The 14,799-nt window shown below is 52.1% G+C and overlaps 1 protein-coding gene across 7 annotated transcripts; it reads left to right on the forward strand.

Annotated features, from left to right (window-relative positions):
* The first annotated feature begins 529 nt into the window (after positions 1–529).
* gata3 (GATA binding protein 3) lies at positions 530–11,799 on the forward strand. 7 transcript variants are annotated; one of them, XM_052055574.1, is made up of 6 exons: positions 530–917; positions 4,424–4,802; positions 5,442–6,110; positions 6,767–6,912; positions 8,727–8,852; positions 10,212–11,799. In XM_052055574.1, exons 2-6 carry the CDS (start codon positions 4,571–4,573, stop codon positions 10,494–10,496), a joined length of 1,458 nt encoding a protein of 485 aa, XP_051911534.1. In that variant the 5' UTR covers positions 530–917; positions 4,424–4,570; the 3' UTR covers positions 10,497–11,799. The 7 variants fall into 7 exon arrangements, with proteins under 7 accessions (XP_051911534.1, XP_051911539.1, XP_051911536.1 ...); XM_052055573.1 differs by lacking the exon at positions 530–917 and adding an exon at positions 3,586–4,231; XM_052055579.1 differs by lacking the exon at positions 530–917 and having other exon boundaries at positions 3,560–4,802; positions 10,207–10,375.
* Positions 11,800–14,799: the final 3,000 nt, after the last annotated feature.

Raw genomic sequence — 14,799 nt, forward strand, 5'->3', positions numbered from 1 at the left:
CTGCGACAGGAGCGCACGTCCGCACTCGCCAATCGGGTTGGATCTATAAGGCAAAAAAAATGTCGGCTTCTCGTGACGTCAAGGAAAACACGCGCGAAGCGGGACGCGGTCTGGATTTGGGATCCAAAAGCTCGGTCGGCAACCCTCCAAATGACTCAACGGTCGATTGGAGGGCCGCCCGCCGTGAAACGTCACGCTGTTTGTTTGCTGCTTTGGGCCAATCGGCGGTGTTCGTCATAATTTGCACTTTTCTTTCAGACGCGTCTCGCGCGAAGAAAGGAAAGCTCACGCGAGGACCACCGCGGCTGATTCCAAAAGGAATCACCATGCGTAAAAATCAGTAGAAATGAAATTAAAAAAAATAGAAAAAAAAGAATCGGTGCAAAGTCGAAAAAAAACAAAATGACGACGAAAAGCTTGGCGTGAGAAAAATAGATTAAAGATCATTTCTTATTCGTTTTAATTTTCATCATGTTGAAAAAAAATAAGAGGAGCGCAAGAGAAAGCTGACTTGTGTTTATAGCGATGAGAGGAGCGAGAAATAAAAATAGAAAAGTGAGACGACAGAAAAAGAAGGAAGTTAAAATAAGAATGGGGCAGAAAAGGAGACGCAAAAATATCAGCTCGAGAAATATTGTGTGTGTTTGGGGAGGGCGTGGGGGGGGGGGGGGCTGGCGAAATGAATTCATGAGCAAAAACAACCACGGAAGCAGGGCCAAAAATGACAAAAAGAAAAAAAATGAGAATATGAAAAAGTAGAAGGAATAAGAGAAAAAGAGTGTCAATACGCGGAAACCGGAAGCGCGCACGCGCGCGCGCCCTTCTCTCTCTCGCGCTCTTTCTCTCTTTCTGTCCTTCTTTGTGAGTTGCGTGCGCATCGGCGGGTCACTCGCGCGCCTCCTCACCGAGCGGAGCAGGTCAGTCAATATTCCAGCAATTCATCTTTCGCATCCTCCTCATAAACGCCGTGACGTCACTCATCAACCCGATTTAGCGGCGACGGCCCCGTGCGCGTGCGTCGTCCGCCACGTGTGGTTGGCATATCAACTTTTGCCATTTATTTTTTTTCTTTGTGGGGTGGGGGGTGTGGGGGGTTGCTGGCGAAATGTTGCAAGGTGAAATGTCGCTTCTGCTGCTCCTTGCTGACGTCGCTGCGATGTGCGGTCAGCGGCGGCAAAACAAAATCAATTCATATGCGCCGAGCTTGCTGAAATGGATCCGATTCGGAGATTTGCGTTGTTTTGCGGGGGCGGCGGCGGCGGCGGCGGCTCTTGCTTACCTGCAGTGTGTTCGCACTCTGGCTGCTGCCGCTGCGTCCATTTTGTGTGAGAGAGCCACCGCCGCCGTTGCTGCATGAGAGTGCCCCCCCACCCCTCACGTCCTCTCGTTGTCCCCGGAAAACATAGCGGCGTCCTCACAAAAACAACCCCACCGTGCTCCCCCCCAACAAAAAAAAATCGTCAGTGCCACGCAGCAGTGGCTTCGAGGAAAGCTTTTGTTGGATGACGGAGGTCATTGTGCGTGTGCGGCTGCCAGTGTGTGTGTGTGTGTGTGTGTGTGTGTGTGCTTGAGGCGGGAAAAAAAGTCTCATTGAAAATGAAACTTTTTTTTTTTAATCATCCTCCGTGGAAGAAAAATGTTTTGTTTTCAGTCATGGACGCCGCCTCGTCGTTTTCTTCGACGAAATCCAAAGTGAGATTTTTTTGGGGCGTTCGTAGAATACGCGCCTGTTAAATCGTCATTTCGATACTTATATTGTGTGTATATATATATATATATGGAATTTTGCATGCCTTTCATATTTGCTTTCATAATTTTTTTTTAAGTATCCGATGTTGCATGCACTCGCTGGCCATCTTTAAAACTCGTCTCAAAGCTCATTTGCATTCGATGGCATTTGACACGGCATGGCTCAGTCTTATGGTTTGCTGCTTTCTATTGTCGTTGGATTAATTTGTTGTTTTCTTGTTGTGTAAATGTTATATTTGCTCCAAGTACGGCGCTTTTGTGTACGGTGATGGTTGGTCTTTTTTTTTTGTGCTCTAGAAATGCAGTTGAGTTGAGAGTTGACAATTCGTTGCAGCAAAATAAAACGTCATTGCTGAAAAGATGCCAGTCGATGTTAAAATTAAGGTCAGTGACCTGCGACGTCATTTTGAGTTTTTTTTGATCGGGACCCCTCTGCTTTTTTTTGTTTTGTTATTTTTTTAATACAAAAAAAATATCACTTTCGCTCGTGCGTGCGTGTGTGTGCGTGTGTGTTTTCACCTGACCCCCAACATCTCGCCCAAGGCAGCCCGTGAAATAATCCAAACGAGTTTGAAATTGTCACACGCACGCGCGCAAACGCTCAACGTTGGAAAAGCACACGTCCGAAAGGGAACAAGATAAAAATGCTCAAGTGGGTCCTTTTTAGTGTACTTGAACGTCACGTCGCAGCCGGGGTCACGACGCGCGATCCCGATGACGAGTGCGTCCGATGCGACGACGGCGTGGCGAAGGTTACTTGTGACGTCACGACCGAACGGCACCAGAAAGGCAAAAGCGTCGGTCACGTGACTCTGCCGGGCCACGACATTGGGAAATGGCCGGGACGACCATCTCCTCGCTTCCGGGGCCGTCGTGACGTCACCCACACAAATGAACAATTTGAATTTTTGGGGGAGTGTGTGTGTGTGTGTGTGTGTGTTTGTACACATAATTTAATCGTTGGTGATTATTCCCTCGTGTGCCTATTTGAATTAGTCCCGTTGAGACAAAAAAATCATTGAGGGGATGCATTTATTGTAATTGACACCAAATTTTAGATAGTGATGAGGTAAGGCCATGTCTTTTTTTTTTCTTTTTCGGTGTCCGCAAAATATATACAAACTATTGGAAATAAATGTTTCCAACAAATAAATAACACACACACAAGCACACTTGTGTATATATAAAATAAGAAATCCTAATAAGAAAAATTTGTCTCACAATGGAGAAATTCCCAATTTACAGCAGCAAAATTATCACGTGGAGAAATAGAACAAAAAGTACATAAATAAATATAAATGACAAAATATAGATATAAGCATACACACACACACACATATAAGTATGATTGCCTTTCAAATAGGAACATTTAACATCACATTTGAGTCATGCTGTTCTTTTTAAATTGCACCATTTCGGCGGTTTGCGTTTGTCATTTTTTGCTTTTGTCCTACGATTCGAGTCGGCGTTTGTTGACGTCACAGTTAAAAACTCAAACCGCTAAACGTTTTTTTGGGGCTCTTTGTGTTTCTTTTTCGTTGTTTTTTTTCCCTTCAGTGCAGGCTCGTCGCACAGCAAGTAGATTCGAGGAAGTATTTCGTTGAAAAAAAAAATGTTTTGCGTCGAAATTTCCGAAACGTTTTGTGCATGCGGAAGTTGACATCATGGTCATCATCACGCCGCTTGTATTGATTACATCCGAACGCAAGACGTTTGGGGATTGTGTTTCTCTCTCTCCCTTTTTTGATGGCGTGTGTGTGGACATCGGCAGTGGCTGACGTCATGGGCCCTTATTTCCTATTTTTTGGTCGCGTTTTACTTGGATTCGAGCGACGGCGGCGTCATTTCAGCACATTTTGCAGGCTCCCCTTCGGAGCGCAGCTGGCTTGCTTGAACTTGATGGCCGTGCGCGTCCACGCGGGGCCCGCTCGCCCGGACGAGTCACGTGACCGCGAGAGGACGCGCAAAAGGCAGGGGCGCGCAGCGCGCATGCGCCTCGCCGCCACTTGACTTTTCCGCACGGGGCCGCCTTCCTCCCTCTTGTTGTTTCTCTGTGTGCAAAGCTTCTCATCACGTTCAACCGAAATGAAGTCTCCAATTCAATTAGGACAAGCCCGGCCCACTTTTGGGTGCCCCCCACCCCCGTCCCCACCCGTGCATGCTGGGACCCTCCTTAAGTTGTGTCGCGCCGCAGCTGTCTGCTGCACTGAGCCGCCTGGCGCCATCCGGAAAGAATGCCTTCAGTGTAAGAGAGAGGGAGGCGGGCAGAGAGAGAGAGAGAGAGAGAGAGGGGGGGGGGGGTGAGATAGGGGGAGAGAGAGAAGGAGGAGGCAGGCAGGCAGGCCCGAGTGGGTGCAACACGCCGCTCGGGTGCGTTCTGGTCACTCTGAAGCACGCGAACCTGTTGAGTGCACGTCACCTCGTCACCTCTGCGTTCATCTCCAAACCAACAACAAGAAGACTCCAGTAGTCAAAATCAACCGTAAGAACAGAAACAAAGAAAAAAAAGGGAGGGGGGAAGGAGCGAAAAAGCAGCAAGAGCCTGACGAATTTCCGGCCGAGTTGAGGAGATCTCCTCGCGCAAGGCGCCTTCTCCATGTCGGACGTTTCGCCTCCTTCCGTGCGCCTCACGCGGGCCGGGCCGCGCGTTAACCGCCTCTGTGTATGTGCGCAGGTGGGACCGCGGTGGATTTAACCTGAGGCGGGCGAGAGAAAGCAGGATTCGGGCACCTTGCCCCCAAGCGCGCGGACATTTGAGGGTGGGGGGCGGGCGGACGAACGAACGAACGGACGGACCCGAGAAGAGTAGCGCCGAGGCGCCATGGAAGTAAGCGCCGAGCAGCCCCGCTGGATGAGCCACCCGCACCCGGCCGTGCTGAACGAGCAGCACCCCGCCTCGCACCACCCGGGCCTGGGCCACTCCTACATGGACCAGTACCCGCTGGCCGACGATGTGGATGTACTCTTTAACATCGACGCCCAGGGCAACCACGTCTCGCCCTACTACGGCAACTCGGTGCGGGCCGTCCAGAGGTACCCGCCGCCCCCGCACAGTGAGTACACCGGCACTTAAACAAAAAAGAAAGAAAAAGAAAAGGAAAGCTTTGGCGACACAGATCGTGTTTTGGGGGGCCACATCACGCGCACTTGTATTTGATGAACGCCCACATGTCTTTTCGTGAGTTGGGTTGAGTTTATGCTTAAAAAAATTTTTTTCAAAGCACACACTTCTTTTCGTCTACAATAAGAGGAAGATAGTCAGAAAAATCCACAGGGCTCTGAAAAATCATTTGTTTGAAATGGATGCTGCGCGTCCGAGTCCACAAGTGCCAAAGAAGTGGCTCTCGCGTCTCAACCGATTGATAAGATTTGGCGAGGAAAAGAAAATCAAAAGAAGAGGCCTAATCAATTAATTCTTTCTTGGATGTTTCCAGAATGTCACGGCCAATTCCGTGCGTAACGTGAACAGAATGAAATGTTTTTGGATTTTGTTTTGTTTTTGGCGGACGTAGTGACAGTTTTCTTCGTCCAATTTCCCGCAAGGAAATATTTGGCGTATTTTCCGTCGTGGTCGAGCGAATTAGTGAAACGGAATCGGCCAAGATGTCGCGGCCCTCCGAGCGAGTCGTTTGTTGTCGGAGCGCAGCCACTGACTTTGTTCTTGTGTGCGGCGGGGGCGGGGGGTGTCGCAGGCAGCCAGGTGTGCCGACCGTCGCTGCTGCACGGCTCGCTGCCGTGGCTGGAGGCGGCGGGCGGCAAAGGGATCGGCGCGCACCACGGCGCGTCCCCGTGGAACCTGAGCCCCTTCCCCAAGAACCCGCTGCACCACCACCACCACCACCACCACCACCACGGCTCCCCGGCCGGCCTGTCCGTCTACCCGCCGGCCTCGTCGTCGTCGTCGACGACGCCGTCGTCGTCGTCGTCCTCGTCGTCGCTGTCCGGCGGCCACTCCAGCCCGCACTTGTTCTCCTTCCCGCCCACCCCGCCCAAGGACGTGTCCCCGGACCCGGGCATGTCCACGCCGGGCTCCGGCGGGGGCGGCGGCCAGCGCCCCGAGGACAAGGAGTGCGTCAAGTACCAGGTGACGCTGGCCGACAGCATGAAAATGGAGACGGCGCACGGGCGCGGGGTGCAGGCGGCGGCGGCGGCGGCGGCCGCGGCGGCGGCGGCTGCGGCGGCGGCGGCGCTGGGGCCCGGCCCCCCCGGCGCCTCGGCGGCGGCGGCCCACCACCCCATCGCCACTTACCCATCCTATGTCCCCGATTACGGGCCAGGCCTCTTCCCACCAAGTAGCCTGATAGGTGGGTCCTCTTCTACTTATGGTTCCAAAACAAGACCAAAAACAAGGTCGTGTTCAGGTAGGCTTCACATTCCCTCGCTTCTCACTCTTGCCGCATCTCACACACACACACGCACACACACACACACACACATACTCCATTTTGCATTCGCTTGCTTGCAAAAAGACAAAAACGAGCAACGCACCAGAATCACATAAGCAGATAGGCGTTGCATTAATTTTATTTTGGTAATGAGATTAGAATCTGGCGGATTAGTCGATGCATATCATCGGGATTATTATTAATGGGGGATCATGTGCATTTAAAGATGTCATCCTTTTCCTCGTCGTAACGCGTTTTTTTGTTACAACCCCCACCCCCCCAAAAAAAAAGAGAAAGTGCTTTTCGCTTCACGCGCAAATTCAATCTCACAAGGCGCAATATTAGCCTCGCATTTTCCAAGATATCCCGTTGTACAAATATTTTACTTTTTAAAAAATTATTATGAATATTTTTAATTCTTTTTTTTTTAATATACGCGATGTGTAGTGCACAAGTCACAATGCTTTCCATGGAACTGCCGCATGTCCCCTTTCGCCTCTTTGACTTCAAATACGCCTTTTTTGGGGAGCGCGTGCCGCGGACTTCAACTGACCTATGGCGTGTGTTTGTGTCTTTTTTTTTTTTTTTGCTTTTTTTGTGTGTGCGTGCGCGTCCCACCCCGACGCACGCAGAGGGCCGGGAGTGCGTCAACTGCGGCGCCACGTCGACCCCGCTGTGGCGGCGGGACGGTACGGGCCACTATCTGTGTAACGCCTGCGGCCTGTACCACAAGATGAACGGCCAGAACAGGCCCCTCATCAAGCCCAAGCGGCGGCTGGTACGTGCACGCGCCTCGCTGCCCACTCTTGTTGACATGTGCGTCTCTCTCTCTCTCTCTCCTTTTTTTTCTCGCTCTCTTTCTCCATCTCTTTCTTTCTCCATCTCTCTCCCTCTTTCTCTCTTTCTCTCTCTGTGTTTCCCTCTCCAGGAAGAAGTAGGCCTATTAGCTGCAGGAAATTGACTCGACAAGTGCAGGTCTCTGCTTTCAGATCCTAAAAACAAAACAAAACAAACAAACAAAAAAAAAAAAAGCTGCGCCGCCCGTGTTTTTTGATGTAGCCTTGCGTTTAAATCGAATTTTTGACATTAGGGGTGTCCACATTTTTGTAGGGGGGGCGGAAGGATGCGCCTCGGCGGCAAGAAAAAAAAATTAAAATAAATTCAAGATTGTCAAGCGCAGCGAAATTCAAGTCATCTTGTCATTTTTGTAATTGATTGGACAGTACGCGTTTTGTACACTTTTCTTGGAAAATGACGTCACTTCTGCCGTTTTCTAATCACGTGTGCGAGCATGAACGCATTGGAAGGACTTTCCGGTGGATACGAAATATGCACGACGAATAGAAAATTATGGCAGCTTTGTGTTCAAGGCCTGATTTCGGGTGGGCTGCAGCCCTTGAAGCCAACTAGATGCGCTCCCGCAATGAACGTTCTTGTCATCTTGCAGCGGACAACAAAAGAGACATTTTGCTCGTCTTTTCAGCATGTCTCTCAAAGCGCTCCTTTCAAAACCTTTTTTTTTTTTTGGTTCACTTCGCTTTGAGATTCATCCCCTCCCCGATGTTTTGGTTTGAAATTTTAAATTGATTTTTCTCCAAGCCGCAAAAATTTGATATTGGGCTGCAGTTGACCCCGAGCTGTTTGGACACCCCTGATTCCTGATTTGAGCCCCCTCCCTTTTTTTTTTTTACACACTCAGTCAAAACCCAAATATATAGGACACACACTATATATACAAATATATATACACGTACGCGCGCGCGCACGCACACACACGAGGAGGCTTTTGTAGAGTCTAAAAGCAGGAAACGTGTGCAGGATGTGAGATAAGAGTCCAAGCCAGAGCTGCTGCGATTTTTTTTTTCTTTACGGAGGATTTCTATGTTGGAAAAAAAAAGGGGGGGGCGGCTTGTCATATTTGGATGCAAGCAAGACGAAGTAAATAGCAGGTCACGAGCGCGCGCGCTCCTTCGGGCGTCTAATTGCAAAGATCATCCACGTCACAGCAGCGCGCCCTTCGCGCTTGCCTGACTATTGATTTTTATTGGGGGGGGGGGGGGTTGGGGGGAGATTAGAACATCAATGTCAAGCAGCTAAATACGGCAGTGGAAGCTCCGCTGCAGCCCCCCGGAGCGAGCGAAGCCCCCCAAATAAAGCATGCCTTTAATTAGTGCACCTCACCCAATATAATCACTCGCATCCAAATGTGAATAACCCCCCAACCCCTCCCCCGTTTTTTTCTGTATGTTCCCGAGGAGGACATTTAGTTGGATTGAATGGCTGCAGCGTGTCAAGGCTGCGCTTTTATCTCCGCTTTTAGGCGAAGGTTTCTGCTCCACTTGCGCTATTTTTAGCCCGCCAGCCACGCTGCGCGCCTCAATCTGCTCCTTTTGCTTTTTTCCTCCCCCCCCCCCCCACCCCCGTCCGCCATGTCTTTGTTTCAAACGTTGAGGGGAAACTGTCACCTTTTCCACGAATAGTCGTAGAAACGGGCGTCGGTCTTGATGCGCACACTTATCGTGTCCTGTGTGTGTGTGTGTGTGTGTGTGTGTGTGTGTGTGTGTGTGTGTTGCTGCGCTCGCCCGCGCGCAGTCGGCGGCCAGGCGCGCCGGCACGTCGTGCGCCAACTGCCAGACGACCACCACCACGCTGTGGAGGCGGAACGCCAACGGCGACCCCGTGTGCAACGCCTGCGGACTCTACTTCAAGCTGCACAATGTAAGTTCACCCAAGTAATCCCCGCCCCCCCCCCCCCAAAAAAAAACGCGCGTTGGAGGTTTTTGGGGGGTCGCGTGTTAGTTTGTCTAAAATAATATACTATTATGTGATGCAGACAAAACATAACACGTCACGCCCTTCCCACACACACACACACACACACACAGGAAGTGGAAAAAAAATCACGCAAAAAAAAAGCAAAGAAAAAAAAATCCATCAAAGAAAAACGTCCACTTGTGCAGAATTTGAGGGTGATGCGTTTATTTTTGGTGTGTGTTTTTTTTCTGGCCAGCAAGTGATGGTCTCATTTCTTTTGGAAAACACACGCAATGTAAATTGCGCCCCCCCCCCAAAAAAAAAATCACATTCTTGAACTCAATCACAAAACAACAACGCCCAAATGCATTTGTGCAACCGTGCAACGCGCAACAGCACGCATGGGAAACGTTGCCACCCCCCCCCCCCCCCCCAGCTTCGGCCATAAATCAAATTCCTGATTTCATTGGCTGTTGCTTGTAAATATTAAAGAAGGCGCTTGATTTTTTTTTTCCCCTCGTCATCCCGAGTCGCAGGCCGCAAAAAGTTTTTATCAAGTTGGAAAAGCAGCAGGAAGAAGAATGATGATGATGATGTCATTTCCTCTCTGGAAAGTCCACCGGTGTGGACGATTTGACGGGCCGGCGACCGCTCCGGGGCGTCCCCCGCCTCTCGCCCGGATTCAGCTGGGACGGGCTCCAGCTCATCCGCGACCCGAGTGAGCAGACAGACAGACGGACGATTGAATCGTGAGGGAAAGAGCGGCCGTACGTCCGCCCTGGCCGGGAAGTATTGAAAGGTCACTCAATCCCGAGTCACGTGTTAGCCTGTGAAACCACATCAGTGCCGCGGGGAGCCCGGGAGGGGGTGGGGGGGGGACGGTAATCACGGCAACGGCTTTGCTTTTGGAGTCAGCGAAAAAATGTCTCTGGCGGACGTCGCCGGAGCCAGAAAGAAATCCCCGCTCCCATTTCGCCGGGAAGAAGAACCGCTCGGAAAAGATCAGGGAGCCAGTCGGCCTCATCCGCAGCCCCCCCCCCCCCTCATAATCCTGCCCACAGCCGAAATTCCATCATCCCGCTTCTCGCTGCAGAATGGCAGTCGGGACGCGGTCGAGGAGGACTTGGCCCTTGGTGGCGGCTGCCAGGTGGACTAGCCCCGCCCCCCCCGTCCTACCCCGCATCCCTCGCCAACAAGGCACTCCTCCGCCTTGGAAGGAATCACATTGCGGATTTTTGAGCGTTTTGGTATCCGACTTTGCGTGAACTCGTGCCGCCGCCATACTAACCTGCCCTCTTTTGTGTCGTCCCCTGTGGAGAGCAGATCAACCGACCTCTGACCATGAAGAAGGAAGGCATCCAGACGCGCAACCGCAAAATGTCCAGCAAGTCCAAGAAGAGCAAAAAGTCGGCGCAGGACGGCGCCATGGACGACTTCTCCAAGAGCCTGATGGACAAGAGCGCCTCCTTCAGCCCGGCCAGCCTCTCGCGCCACATGTCCTCCTTCCCGCCCTTCTCGCACTCGGGCCACATGCTCAGCACCCCCACGCCCATGCACCCCTCCTTCGCGCCCCACCACCCGTCCAGCATGGTGACGGCCATGGGCTAGACGCGCCGCTCCGCCCCCCCCCACCCCCCTGTCGCCCCGCCCTCCCCCGCTTCACTTGAAACGCATGGCGGCCACCGGACGCTTTCCTGCTTGTCCCGGACACGTCACCTTCCATCCAAAAGGTTTCTTTGCTTTGAAATGTGAGCCCTGGAGTTGAGGGGGGTGGGGGTGGGGGGGACCCTGTCCATCGGGTCAAGTTGGGTCTCGAGAGTAGGTTTCGCCCTCCTGGGCAAAGGTACTAGTCCGGAAGGGGGTCCCCAGATGAGACTTTACCGCAGAGAGAAGCCTGGAGTCCAGAGACCAGACCCCCCCCCTGCGGAGAGATTTAAGTCCCAAGAGTCGCGACAGATTTCGTCCTGACAGAAGGTAGTCAAGGTCTCGTCCCACGTGGAGCTTTTGGTCCTGAATGACGGTACGTACACACCAGTGAGCTGGCAAAATGGCTTGGCGGGGGGCAGGCTCAATGTCAGTTTGTGTCCAAAATGGGGGGGGCCTCAATGTTTCCAAGTCAAGAAGCCTTTTGGATTCACGCCCCAAAACGTTTTACGGACTGCCGTGACTCGGACCACTTGAGAAACTCCACCCACATTTTGGCTGCATCTTATTTTTCTAAAATCGGAAGGGGGGCGAACTAACTCCCAACTGCTCGGACATTTGAGTCGTCTTCGGATCAGGATTTTCCATTTGCGCACAACCCCCCCCACTCCCCCCCCCCCCCAAACATCCAAAAAACTCCTGGCTGGTCACGCACCTGTTAAACAGGAGGCTTGTAAAAATTGTATGAAATACATCTAACATGGAAAAAAAACAAAAAAACGGGACACTGCAAGAAGGCGACGACGCAGGCAGGCCGCAAGATAGCGAACGCGAAGGCCTTTGCTTTTATTTTTGGATGTGCTTTCCGTCTCGGCCCGTCGGTTTGTGTTGACCTCCACGCGCACGCACGCACGTACACACGCACGCACTCACACACTTGACAGATGATGATGATGATATGCATTGTGAAAAGAAGTTCCCGTATTTGTTATTTGTATGTAAAAAAAAAACAAGAAAAAAAGGAGTACCAAAAATACGAAAGAAACAAAGATGTAGAATTATTTCTTTATGTTATGCAGACTGAATGGTTGTAAAAAAATTAATAATAATAATCACTAGTGTAAGATATGACTTCTGGGTTTTTTGTTTGTTTGTTTTTGTTGGTGGTTTTTTGGTTTGGTCCAACTTACCCGATTGCCCCCTTCACCCCCCCCCCCCTTGCCTTGTTTCAAAATAATAAAACTAGTTTAATCTCTGTTGACACGTCGGCCTTGTTCACCCGAGCTGTCTTTTTTTTTTTTTTTTTTTTTTTGCGTGACAGGAAAAAAAGCCTCCGGGGGAAGTGCCCCCGTGTAAACACTCGCAAATCAAACCGTTTGCCCCCCCGACCCTCCTCGTCGTCGTCAGCCTCTCAAGTTTGAAGGGAGAAGCCCCCCCCGGGATGGAGCCGGACTCTACAGAGCGTGCGTTTGAGGGTGCGAGGAGAAAGTTTAGTCCCGTTGGCAGGTTTCGGTCCCAAGGGCAGCTTTGAGTCCACCGAGAAGGTTCTGCTTCCAAGAGAACGATTTAGTCTCCAGTCCGGAGAGCGGTTGCTTGTCAGAGGGCAAAATCTGGTCCCGAGGGAAGGTTCCAAGTACTACCAATACACTCGGACACGAGCGGGCCCAAAAAAGAGCAGCGGGACCCGAGTCCCGAGTCCCGTTCCCCCGCCGCGCGCTAACACTTTGCGCGCAGAGCGCGAGACGAAGATCTCGAGTGATTCACGATGGCAGAGATGAAAGATAATTCACCGGATTACATGTTTTTTTTTTTTCTTCTTTATCTTCGTTTGGGAAAAGACCTCAAGGCTGAAGCGCCGCCACACGGTGGGAGTTCCCTCGCTTGTTTCGGGAGGCTCGTAAAGATTAAAAACAAGACGAAGCGGCGCGCGGCGTAGCATTGTCTCGCTAACAATCGTAAATGTCAACCGTAATCTGCCGCCGCAACACGGAAGATAAAAGATAATCATCTCTTTTAGCGACGTGCCCCCGAGGCTTCTTGGACGGCCTCGCCGACGACGAGCCTAAAGGAGGAGAAGCCGCCATTTGACGGCGAAACGAGACTTAAGATTGAAACCGCGCAGCTGGCGGGGGCCTTCCGTGAAAGGAGGCTCGACGGCCATTTTGTGCGGCGCCCGATGGCGACTTAAATGTAAATCCTCTCTCAAATAGGAAAACAAACAAACAACAACAAAAAAGAAGATTTATGGAATGCGTCCTCGGGTGCACGTCTGATGTTATCCACTTGATTGAAATAGCATGCGGCTCATTTGCATTCAATTAGTCGAGACTTTGTCCATTCACAACTCGCCGGAGGAAAAGAAAAAAGGCAAAATTAGGAAAGTGAAAAGACTCCGATGAAAACTCTGGATCTCAATCCCATCCCCCCCCCCCCCAAAAAAAAGCAGAAGGCCTCTTTCAGGTTGTGTTTTACTGCCGTGTCCCCTGATTGGCCCCAGTGTCATCAAGCCCGGGGGCCCCAACTGCAGCTCCCCCGGTCCCGCCCTCCAAACATTTGCATGGCCACAACTGTCACTGCGCTTGCTTCTCTCTCTCTCTCTCTTTCGTTGTTGTTGTTGATTGTCTGATTGGACGCCGACAGGTGCCGGCTCACTTCGCCGAGGGACGTGAGTAGCAGGTCGGCTCGACTCGCAGGCGAGGCCTCTTTGTACCTTTGAGCCCACAAAGGCGGCTAGGTGAGGATCGCCGGTCCGACCGTGACCGAGACGCCGCGAGGAGGCCGCGGGGCTAAGCTAGCAAAACCAAAACATTTTTGGTTTTGCTAGCATAGCCCAAACCAAAAATGTTTTGGTTTTGCTAGCATGCTTTTGTTGTCGTTTTGTTTTGCTAGCAAACAAAAATCCAGCAATTGTTGTTTGTTGCTAGATTTGATCGGAAACTGGACGCGAGCGGAGAAAGACACGGGGGGGGGGCCGTCCGCTGGCCCCCGGGGGGGTGTTGACACACGGCATTGTTTCGTCAGGCTACCGATCGGATGCCGGCCCCGCTTGAGTCAATACGCCGGCGCGGACCAATGGCGAGCCGGCACACGCGCGGCCCAGGAAGTGCTCCGAGCGCAATTGTTCGGCTCTGGTGGACACCCCCCCCCCCCCCCCCGCCCCCCGTAAAAAAAACCTCACACGCATGAAAGCGCAAGGTTTCCGAGCGCAGTTTCGAGTTGAAACTGGGTTGAAGAGTTCAAATTGGGCTTTCAAGGGCAGGTGCGGCCTTGAGTGCCTGTGCGGCCCTGGCAGACCCCCCCGGCCCCCCACCCCCCAAAGTTGGGTTGCCCTTATGTCTTTTTCTCTTCTTGTCTTCCCTGACTTATGCCCTGGTTTCCTTCCTTCCTTTCAGAATTGCTTGCTTCCCCTCCTTTCCTTCGCTGTGCTTCAAAGTGCGCAATGCTTTGCGAGCTCCGAATGGTCCAACTTTCGAGTCGCCTTCTCGACTCGACTTGCCCGACGCCAAATGAGTTGCGACTTGCCGCCCGCCGACTTGGACCGGAGCGCTCCGCCCGGAATGTTGCGGAACTTTCCAACGCGGGCGGAGACGATGACGAGGAAAGCGGAGAGGCAAAGCGGCACTCCGGGAGGGTCACGTCCCGGGTCAGACGGACTCCCCCGGCCGGGCGAGAGTCTTTTGACTGCTTTTCATTGTAACGTAGTTTTTCTCCCCCCAGTTTAGAATTTGCTGCTCGTGGATGTGACCCAAATCACTGCTTGAGCTTGAAGGGGACATTCAAAGAACTGCATCGGTTTTTTTGAAATGTGATTTTTTTGGGGGGGGATTTCTGAGCGCTCTGCGGCATCAAAATTCAAGAAACGGGGTTCTCGCTACGGTGAAATGGAGCCATTTTAAAGCCAGAGCTTTTTTTTCAGGCCCGGCCGCAAAAACGGATCGTTGACATTAGCGACGCTCTGACGTCACGGAGAGGGCAAAATCCGCACGTGGCGTATCCTCGCTCGCATTGTCTGTTTGCAAAGTCTTGAAGGTCTTCCGACATGTCGGCTTGAGCCAAAGGGGGTGAGTGCGGGGTGGCGAGAGCGTCTCGGCTGACGGCGCGTCATCGTTTGCGTTGCGAAGCTCGGATGAAAAGCAGGAATGCGCCGTCCGTCAACACTGCAGCCAAACGAGATGGCGAAGGCCCGCCGGAGCGCAAACGGGAAGTGCGAGGCGGCGGCGGCAGTCGCAGCAGGTGCCTCGCTCCAACGGCGGCGGGCCCTGTATCT

This window comes from Hippocampus zosterae, chromosome 21 (genome assembly GCF_025434085.1).
Source record: "Hippocampus zosterae strain Florida chromosome 21, ASM2543408v3, whole genome shotgun sequence".
NCBI classification, from domain to species: domain Eukaryota; kingdom Metazoa; phylum Chordata; class Actinopteri; order Syngnathiformes; family Syngnathidae; genus Hippocampus; species Hippocampus zosterae.

Coding starts and splice junctions, on each gene's coding strand:
- gata3 (XM_052055574.1), top strand. CDS start 4,571: ATGGAAGTAAGCGCCGAGCAGCCCCGCTGGATGAGCCACCCGCACCCG. Junction 6,913..8,726: donor TCAAGCCCAAGCGGCGGCTG/GTACGTGCACGC, acceptor GCCCGCGCGCAG/TCGGCGGCCAGGCGCGCCGG. Junction 8,853..10,211: donor TCTACTTCAAGCTGCACAAT/GTAAGTTCACCC, acceptor TGTGGAGAGCAG/ATCAACCGACCTCTGACCAT.